We start from the raw sequence: 10523 nt of genomic DNA, 5'->3' as shown, positions 1-10523 counted from the left end.
TATGTTACAATCATGATGCCTAGTAATAAATAATAATAACAACAATCTCAGATTCAAAGTGCTGACTCACTTGAGGCACCAATACAATAAATCAATCAATTAAAAGACTTACTTGTAATGTTCAAAACTAACAGAGCAGATCCTGGGCTGCCAAGTTACATGCGCAGCACGGAGGACTCTGAACCTCTTCTTCCAACCCAGAGATTTCTGTGGTCCCAGAAGACACTAGAATATCACATCTGATGTGGGACGCTCCAAGACGTACCCAGTCTTCAGACATGAAACATTAAAAGATCTCTAAGCTTCTGCAAAGCTTCCAAAGGCTTCCTTAAAACCCTTCAAGCCTACTCCGTTCACCCTGGGACAAGGTTTTGCCATATATTGTACTTGGCTGCAGACCAGGGAAGAGCCTTTCATGGAAGTCCACAATGAAATGCATTGCATTAATGCAGCTTTCACACCCTGCAGATACTGTCACCACTGTCAGCATGAGGGAAAAGGCAGCTTTCCAGCAGCAGCAAACACCAGTCTCACCCAAAGGGGAATGCTTTTCATGTTGTTAGTTTGTTCTGTGCAAGCAGTAATCATTTTCAGTGTCGAGAGAGCTGTTGTACCCCGATGACGGATACAGGTCCCTCTTAAGTATCCTGTTGACGATGTTGATCAGAACTTTTTTGTACTGCTGACGTAAAAGTGAGTAAACAAATGGATCTGATGCAGCCTTACTGTAGGTGAGGCACTTGCTTATAATTCCCCAGTAGTAATTTATGGTAACAAAAGGAAGAAGCTCTATCAACCTGTTAAACATTAAAGAGAGATGGAAACACTTGAGTGTTATATTCACACTGAGCCCAGTGCTCAACTCATGCTTCATGAAACATTAAAGTAACACTTATTTTCTTACGGTTCACAGTCCCTGCAGGAGAAGGGCCCTGTGCTTACTTGCTCCTTGGAGCCAATAAAGGTAAAGTGAACTTCCCTAGCAAGGCCACTGGGAGACAAGAATCATTCCCTCTATGGAAAGAGAGAAAAAGTGTGTTTCCAACGTTAATGCTCCCATACATCGGAGATAAGAAAGTCCTGCAGTTTATTGCTCACTTTCTGAATTTAGAGAGTTGTGCTGGTAAGTGGTCAAAGTGTTGCTGACATAACTGACTACTTCTCTCCCATGGCAAGCTTGAGATAGACACGTGTGACTTGGGCATCCAGGCTCACTCAACTCAGGTGCCTAAGTACAGCTGTCTAATGACACTTGAAAAATTATGGCATAACACCCTTGGGATCAGGCTGCTGCTCCTGGAAGTTGTGGGTGTCCTCTAGGTCCCATGTCATATCTGCCAGCCTGTGTAGAGGTTTTGGATACTATGCAGCATCTCAAATGACAGCAGAAACCTGGTCTAGATCACTGAATCCACTGATACAGAACAGTCAATCTGCATTACACCACTGCTGTGAATTATCACATATGCAAAGAAGATTCTTGTCAGACCATTGTAGTATGAAGAACAACACGACAGTATCTCAGAGAGATTTGGGTGGCACCTGCAATCCCGTGGTATGCTTAGGAGTGCATCTACTTACCTGTATAAGTTTTTGCTTGTACTTGGCTGACCATTAGTTTGGCCAAAGAAAACAAGGAGACACCACTTTTATCATCATTATATGACCAGTCAGCTGTCTCCAGACCTGCATCTCCTGCTCTGTGCTTCACGGATGATTAGTGGCCTGAGCACCTCAGTTGAGATGGGTGTATTAATCATGGGGGTAGAAACTGCAACTTAAACAATTTTTCCACAGAAGTGAGAGTAAACCTTCAGGCTGTTCCAGAAAATGCCTGGCATACAGCTCATCTGCAGTGGGCAAACTCTCCAGGAAGGTGGAAGGAACAGAGTGAGAACTTTTTATTATCTGTACATCTTTTGTGAAACCTTTTGCAGGAGCAAGAACATATCATTTTGCTATATGCGTTCTTGAAGAAAAAAAAAAAGTACCATGAGATAAAATAGCCCTTTTCTGTAACCCAAAAACATCACTGTGTGACAATGTAAGATCAGAAGCTTTCTCAAGGCTTGAAGAACCTTCTGGCCTCTTTCCAAAGTGCAGAGCTCCCAACTTGCAAGGCATTGACTTTGGAAGATGTTCTGATGCCTCTACATAGAAAAGCTGACTTACCACCCCTAGGACTGAACATTGCAACAAGTGGTTGAACTCTGACAGGAAAATTTCTCATCTGTATGCGTAAAAGCAAAATCATTCCTATGGGAAGTGCATTTAAAAAACAGATTACTTCTGTTTGGAGCTGCTTGGAAAAAATTCCAGTGAATTCAAAATAGAGAGAACAGGAAGACACAGAATGTGAGAAATTAATGAATGTACAATAAATGACACTTGCTGCATGGTTGCTTACATTTATCCTATCCTGTATATCATCCTAATACAAGAAATATACATTTGATATTTACACAATTGATGCTTTTGTAAAGACACTAAATAAGAAGAGTAAGGTATCTTTCTGTCATGAAAATAGATGTATTACTATGTGTTCCCTTTAATGTATTATGGGCCCAAACATAATTACACTAAAGCCAACAGAAGAAAAATTACACAGATTTTAATAAGATAAAGGGCCTGGCCAAATCGAGTCAGCCCTAGAAATATCCATCTGAATGCATCTTAGTATCATTTTCTTGTTTTCAGTGCTGTTACAAAAAAGATGAAATTAATCTGTCGGCTCTTAGTGAACAGATGAATATATTGCTAATGATCATAATCTCATTCACATTTCTGAAATGAGGAGCAAATACTGAGCTCACAATGCAACCTGAGTCACCAGGCCAGAGAGCAAGAAAACAGGGAGGATATCTTACACATTGTCTCTGTAGAGGTTGCTTCAGTGCCACCCCCTTAAAAACCAGAACGGGGGGAAGAATGGAGAAATGGGCATGGCAGCAAGTCCTCCAACCTCACCTCCACCACCACCTTTTATCTAGTGCTGCCTGGACACTGTCTTGCCTTTAAGGCAAAGAGCCTTTGACGATGTCCTCCCCAGGTACTTCCTATTTTGCTGTCACTGAACCCGCTTGGTCCTTGTGACGGAGACAGAAGCTGCACCTTGACACACATATTTACATAAACCAGTCCTCAGTCTTCTCTCTAGTGACACATGAGTTACCAGTGTGTCACACACAGAAAATGCACCATCTCACATTTGCCAAATGCAAGGTCTGAAGAAGGAAGTCACTTCTATTTTAGAAGTTTATGAGAAATATCTCCACCCTGAAAAATGTGGCAATGCTGGAATTTGCTGAGTTTGATAATGTTCAGATGGAAAGATGACGGCAAAATCCACTTTGCTCAATATAATTATATCCAGATTATGGCAAAAGTTATTAGAAAACGACGCAGAATGTACCGAAGAGTGATCAATTAACCTTTTAACTTTGTGACGTAATGTTAATACTTGTAATAATCCTTTCAGCTGCAGAAAAAAAGATAGAGTTATCCAGGCAATCAGTCAGGAATCCCTTTCAACATACCAATGGGAACTGAAATCAATGTCATCCTAAAGATTAAAAAACATTGTCCTTACTGGACTAAATCTGTCCCCCTACCTGTGTAAGAAAAGGGCAATGGCAATGATCATAAATGGCCTATGTATATGTGACTGTGTAAAATTAGTGTGCTAAAACTGGCCAATTCCTTAAGCTGGTGTGGCTGCAGACCCTGGCAGCTTGGTAGCAATGTTGAGGAAGCCCTCACTAGGGTGGTTTTGCAGACTAGTATACTTTCCTCGACAGAAGTCAGTACTCTTCAAGGGTGGCTTGAAGACATTGTGAAGTGGGAAATATTGTAAAAGATCACTTGTGAAAGATGAAGCCCATTTTAGTTTAGAGATGCAAGGCTAAATCCTGAGGTGCTGCAATTCAGTATAGTTACATTGGCTTCCTGCTCACTGATTTATGCAAGATTTAAAAATAATACCCATATGTTGTATAAAGACTATACAAGTACAGAATGAGAACAATGCATAAATACTTTAAAAGGTGCAAACCATCAGGGTGAATGCCAATAATTGTGGCCAGTTGAGGAGCATGGTGTTTCCTATACATTTTAAAAGTCTAATTATTGGTTTTCCTGGGAGATATCTCTTACACCTCATCACAAGGCCTTGCTGCACCATTAGTGATGTATCTACAGACTAAAGTTTCCAGACACAAAGCTTATCTGACAAATTATCAGCCTGGATAAATTTAAATTATGTCACCTCAGCTTCCAACAGGAGAAAACTTGGCCTTACGCCTTTAAAAAAAAAAAAAAAAAAGACCTGAGCTAATCAGGAAAAGATGTCTGCTTTTCTGCTTTCCTGCTCTCTATTGCTCCGGTTGTGCTAATAAGTAAGGGTGGCAAGTCTTTTCAACTGGTTTCATCTCCCACTGGCACCTAATTAATTCCTGGTACTTGTCCTAAAAGCCTCTTGCTCTTGGCAGAGGCACCCAGACCTGGCTGCAATGAGGGAAGGAGAGCCAGAGGCTGCCGTGGCTTCGCCCAGCGGGCTGGGCGTGCGGGCAGGGGCAACATGAGTGTGTGAGTGTGAGTGTGTGAGTGTGAGCGTGCGCTAGGTCTGCACCTCAGAAACCACCCCGGGTCTCCGACAGGCAGCCCAAATTTAGCTGTAGCCCCCCCGGGCACTTGAGCATGAGAGGAAAGTCCCCCACCCCAACAGGCGATACTAACCTGGTGATAATGTAAGGACCAAAACAGATCACGAACGACCCTATAAAAATACTGATTTTCTTGGTGGCCCGCTGCCGCCTTCGTTTCTGCTCGTTAAGACAGCGCTGCTTCACGCTGCAAAGGGAAAAGAGCGGTCGGTGGGTTACGGCAAGAAGGGAGGAGGGGAGGTGTGAGCCCAGGGGAGAGGACTCGCTCCCGGCCCGAGAGACCCTGTCCCGGGGGAGAGGAGGGCAGCCCCGGCCCCGGAGGGTGGCAGCTCCCGGGGGAGGGGAGGGCAGCCCCGGCCCCGGAGGGTGGCAGCTCCCGGGGGAGGGGAGGGCAGCCCCGGCCCCGCAGGGTGGCAGCTCCCGGGGGAGGGGAGGGCAGCCCCGGCCCCGCCGAGCCTGGGGACGATCGCACTCACCAAAGCAGGGGCTCCCTCTTAAAGAGAGCTCGGGCAAGTGGAAGCACCCGGCGAGCGGGACTAGCGTTTAAACAAAGCAGGCTACAAATGCACAAGCCACCGTCTGCTGGCACTATAAGCGGCGTCTGAAACTAGAGGCAGGAGCGTTCGCCATGTGGCTGGGGCAGGCAGGAGCGCAGGAAAGGGTACTGGGGAGGCAGGACATCCTCTCCACCTGGGGCACCTACCGCAAGTGCCCCGGGGCTGTGAATACGAACACGCACGCATTACCTGGGGTGGATATCCACCAGCAAAACCAGAGTCTGCATGGTAATAATGTCTATCCGCTTGCAGTGGAACCGGGCAACTTTCAACACCTTTAAATAGGTGAAGCACAAGATCACCAGCGACAGCATGAAACTGGTGGAGTGAAAGACGATGGTGAACACTGTAAACCTTCTCCGCTCCGTCTCTTCCTTCAGGTGCAAGGTGCAAGAGGCATAAACGCTGTTGTAATCTACCCACGAGTAAAACAAGGATACCAAGGGGAACGTGAGGGAGTGGAGCCACGAGTAGCCCATCAGTATCACAGCGTCCTTATACCGCATCTTGCTGGTATAGCTTAAGGGGAACACCACGGCAATCCATTTGTCGATGCTGAGCGCTGCCATGCTCAGCATCGTGTTGGAAGTCAGGAAAGTTTCCAGGAAACCCACCGCTTTGCAGACGCAGCCCCCGAGGGGTTGCTGGTTCCTCAGGATCCCCAGCAGGGTAAAAGGCATGTTCAGGACGGTGAGGAGCAGGTTGCAAAAGGATAAGTTCACCAGGAAAACCCCGGCGACCTGCTTGCGGATCTCCGTACTGTAGACGAAGCATAGCAGCACCAGGAGGTTGGAGAGCAGAGAGACAACCAGCACCAGCACGAGGAGCAACGCCAGCAGCACGCCTGCCAAGTCCATCTCTCAGCGGGTCGCCTGGAGCGGGCGAGGGCAGGAGGAAGGGGGCATCCGAGCCGGCACCGCAGCCTCGCCTGCCGCCGCCCGCGGCCGCCCGCGCATGTTGCCGGAGGCGCGGACCGGGGGGCAGGGGCCGGGGGAGCGGGGAGCAGAGCCGGCGGCAGCGGGGTGTAGGGAGAGGAACAGGGGGCGGGGAGTAGTCCCAAAGGTGCAGAGAGAAGGGGCGAGGGGAGAGGGGCTGGGCTGCCGGCCAGGGCAGAGGGGAGAGGACCCGTGGAGGAGCAGGGCCAGGCTGAGCTGATAGCGATGCCAGGCAGCGGGGGAGCGGGATCCGGGAGGAGCGGGGCCGCAGCCGAGGGTAGGGGCGCCGGGGCACCCGGCGAGAGGAGCTGGAGGGAGGAGGGCGGTGGGGGCGCCCGAGGGGCCGGAGCCGGGGCTAGCGGGGAGCAGGGGCTAGTGGAGAGCCGCGCGTAGCGGGGCCGGGGGCAGCGGGGCCGGGGCAGCGGGGCCGGGGGCAGCGGGGCCGGGGGCAGCGGGGCCGGGGCAGCGGGGCCGGGGGCAGCGGGGCCGGGGCAGCGGGGCCGGGGCAGCGGGGCCGGGGGCAGCGGGGCCGGGGGCAGCGGGGCCGGGGGCCGGAGCCGGAGCCGGAGCCGCGGGGCTCGCTGCGCGCTGTCCGCGGTGCTGAAGCGGGCGCTGCCCCGACGGCCGCGCCGCCCTCGCCTCAGGTCGCGCTCCGCCGAGCCCCCCGCGCCGGCGCCCCCTCCATGGCCCGCCGCGGCTCCCGCCGTCCGCCGGGCGCACGGGCCTCCCTCAGGCACTGAGCATCTTCCCCCGGTGCCCAGCCCCTGAAATACTCCAGCCGCGGAGCCTCCCGCGGCGACTCATGCGCAGACGAGTGGCTGCGAGGCAGCGGCTCAGCCAGGGATCGCGGAGTCGGTGCGATCCACGCCCGGGCCGCGGGCGAGAGCAACAGGAAGCCCCAACTTTCCGCTAACGTGCAGCTCAGGAAGAATCAGACCTGGCGACGAGTTGCTGGGAGTTTAATCCCTGTGCTGTGCTCAGGCACACCCTGAGCGCACCTGCTGCATCCAGTGTTTGTGGAACCTGTCGAGAAGCTAGCGTCGGTGCCCCTTGGAAGGTTCCCCCCCAGCTCCATCTCAGGGATTACTTGCCCTTTTCCCCCTCTTTTATTTCATAGGGCCTAGAGGAGCTATGGTTACCCTGTGGCATTCACACTATCCCCATCAGCCAGCAACGAGGGATGTTGCTTGGTTAGAGACTTCACTTTGGCTGCTTGGAATCACACTTTTAAAGCTCCAGGTGGCTGAACAGGTGCCCACCTTAGGGTGGTGCTGGCCCATTCTGTGGAAAACTAAAGTCTCTCTTTTAACATTTTCCATTTACACTGTTAACACAACAGTGCGATGTTAAGAAAAGTTCTTTCAGTTATCCCATTGTGACAAAAGCTGAAAAGACAGACATAAAAGAGGCCAGAAATTCTTCCTCTGCACCCATCAGGAAAGTGGATCTTGTAGCTAATTCCCAAAGATGCCATAAATCTTTGTCTTAGATTGTAAAAGAAAAAAAGAGGGAGTAAGTTTAGCTGCATCAAAACACTGGTATAGAAAAAAGCTGCCGTGTCTAATCACTGTCATATTTTACAGTTGATCGCCAGAACTGACACAAAGAAAAAGGAGAAGAAAAGGTAGCTTTCCCACTACCCAAATTGACTATTAATATCCTAAGGAAATGCTGTATTGTATATATTGTCCCTACAACGTAGTCTGGTCACGCAAGTGTGACCACTGTGTGAGTAGCTGCACATAAAACTGCTTGAAAAAGCCTGAAGGCAATGAGTTGGGTTTTTTTTTCCAATAGCAGTTACAAGGTTTGGATCATGCCCTAATTGAAAAGCTTGCTATGATAAGTTATATGTCTTAATGAAGGAGCAAAGCAACAACACTCGAGATGTGTTATTTGAAGAGAACCTGTACTGTATTATTCCTCAGGATGGAAAGAAAATGAATGTTGTCTTTGATCAGAAAGGTGTCATTTCCAAAGTTAAAAAAGAGCAGACACATTTGACAGTGCTTATGCTTGACAAACAAAATCCAATAGATACTTGTGTAAGCATTGGAGAAAAAAAATCTATAAAAGCATGACAATACCAGTTCTCTCAGAGTTCAGTTGTTGCATTTCTATCACGAGGCAAACAACACTGCAGGGCCAAACACTGCGCAGAGGGTCAGGAAGAACTGAACTAGTGTGGGAGAAGCCGGGTGTGTCCACGCAGTGCAGAGGTTCTGCAATTACTCCCTCTTTCACAGCAGCAATACTTAAGGTTCCTACTAGACAGAACCTATCTAGGACCTGCCTTTCATGTAATAGTATCACAAGGTTGTGGAGCTTTTATGTTAGCCATCTGGGATTAGAGGCTGTCTGTGTAGTGATGTCAGGTAGGGTAGACGGTATTTTATATCATCATAGAGACAACTTAGATGTGCTGTTCTCTTACTGCAATAGATACTTGAGAAGCTATTTCCTGTGGGATCCAGACAGAAGGCAACTTCTGTCTCTTTCTTTCTGTCTCTCTTCTAAACATACACACATAATTTCTCTCACGCAGCCTTTTCAAATGAAGAATGAATTGTTTCTGGAAAATAATCAAGCAAGAAAACATCAAGGTAAGACAAAAAATAAAGGTGGCAAGTAGCAGAAAGTCAGGGGAAAAAATATTCTTCTTTTTCACATGTACAGTGAGTTGTATGGTCCCCTGCCACAATATCCCGGTCTCAGAGAACCCAGCAGGGATGATGTTGCTAGATTTTTCCCTTTTTTCAGTAGACCTTTGCCAATGTGACAAATTGAGCACCTGCAAAACTTTCTGTAGCATGTGGGGCCTCTGCTGACCCTTCCCCATTTACAGGCAGCAACCCATAACTCTTCATACCAGGCACCTCTCTGTCTGATGTTCGAATGCCCATTTACAGCTTACAAGGCTGAAAACAATCACCTGTGTGAGACCAGAAGGCTTGAACTTGCCACTCTGCATTTGCAAAAGTAGGCTTCTGCCACCTTAGCCCATGAAAACAGATATATTTATGCTACCTTTTTATGTAGCATAGAAATAGCAATAGAAATAAGAGAAGAAAAAGGTGCTTGTGATTAATTATCCTTTAATAGACATAGACTATTCAGTTAGCACAGATTAGGCAAGTACTTGAGACTTTTATTCTAATAGTTGCATCATTCATTAAATCTACACATTCATCTGTTCTAAATATTGACCACAGCTTATTTGATTTAATGGTTAATGGACTGTATTCATTGGAAAGGAATAGGGGACAATTCAAATTCCCTTTTAGTTTCACTCCAGGAGAGATGTGTCATGCAAATTTCAATGTAGATCATAGCTGAGCATAACTCAGCTCTAATCAATGTATTCTGCTAGGAACACATTTAATCTGGTTCTAATTTTAAGAAAGCATCATGAAAGAAGATCTCAACAAAATTATATAAAATAATTTGCAAGTACAGAGAAAAGCAATCTTTTCCCCCAGATCCTCTTATGGTAGCTGAAGAGAGGGACATTAAATTATATTAACCAATACGGGGGGAAATGGAATGACTCACAGAACCGACATTAAGAACAAAGCTTTTAACTTCTAGGCCACTTGCTAAGAAGCGACCCATTTCAAAAATGAGCAAGAGTGGTTAAAACCCACGAGATTTTTCAGTAGGCTCTGTAAAGAGCTTTGGTATTCATAGTTCCCAGAATGCACATCGAAATATCTTCTCACCACCACAATGGCAGCAGGTGTGTTTTGTTGTCGCATTAGTTTTAGTTAACGAAGCTTTAGTGAAGCTGAAATCCTTCAGTCTGTCAAGACTCATCAGAAACTTTTTTTTTTTTTAATTCCCTTGTCCTTTTTTATTCCCTCTTTCTCTTCAGAGTCCTGCTTTATTATAATTTGAACTATAGTGTCTCTGAGAAAGCAGGGCATCCTTACCTGCTACACTAATACAGTTTTTATTCTTTCTGGAACAATAAGACAAATAAGCAAGTGGATAGTAGTAACATAATAACTGACATGCTGTTAGTCTCTTCAGAAAAGATGTGAGGCCTGACTCATCAGCCTAATACAATTCTACAACACTGTTCCTGTGGCAGAATTCCAATGGGCACATTTAGCACCTGTGGAATAGGTTTGTCATAAAGACCTTCCTAAAATGGAGTAAAGCCAAACTGAAAGATCCACACATTCCTCCTGTAGACCCCTACTTTGCAGGGAAAGAATTGGAGCAGTAAAAAGCATAGGTATTTATCATAACTGCCTGGTAAGGGAGAAGAGCAAAAGAAATACGAAGCTTAACCATACAACAGTTCTGTAGACTTAAATTACTTCAAAAATGCTTAAATATTGTAATAAGGATTCTCATAGTTCAACAGA

The 10523-nt window shown here is 47.1% G+C and overlaps 1 protein-coding gene across 1 annotated transcript; it reads right to left on the bottom strand.

Moving 5' to 3' along the window:
• Positions 1–559: 559 nt before the first annotated feature.
• Positions 560–6075, bottom strand: GPR78 (G protein-coupled receptor 78). Its single transcript, XM_009957527.1, has 3 exons — positions 5408–6075; positions 4735–4848; positions 560–797 (listed from the first exon to the last, which is right to left on the bottom strand). The coding sequence occupies exons 1-3, from the start codon at positions 6073–6075 to the stop codon at positions 560–562; spliced, it is 1020 nt and encodes a 339-aa protein (XP_009955829.1).
• Positions 6076–10523: the final 4448 nt, after the last annotated feature.

The sequence above is a fragment of the Leptosomus discolor genome, chromosome 4 (assembly GCF_034619465.1).
Source record: "Leptosomus discolor isolate bLepDis1 chromosome 4, bLepDis1.hap2, whole genome shotgun sequence".
NCBI lineage: Eukaryota > Metazoa > Chordata > Aves > Leptosomiformes > Leptosomidae > Leptosomus > Leptosomus discolor.
Note: the sequence above shows the minus strand (reverse complement) of the source record. Positions and strands in the feature narration are given on the sequence as shown.

Excerpts from the sequence above, each read along its gene's own strand:
- GPR78 (XM_009957527.1), bottom strand. The coding sequence starts at position 6,075 with ATGGACTTGGCAGGCGTGCTGCTGGCGTTGCTCCTCGTGCTGGTGCTG. Across the intron at positions 4,849-5,407 it reads CTGGTGGATATCCACCCCAG|CGTGAAGCAGCGCTGTCTTA; the intron begins GTAATGCGTGCG and ends TTCCCTTTGCAG. Across the intron at positions 798-4,734 it reads GGTCCTTACATTATCACCAG|GTTGATAGAGCTTCTTCCTT; the intron begins GTTAGTATCGCC and ends AATGTTTAACAG.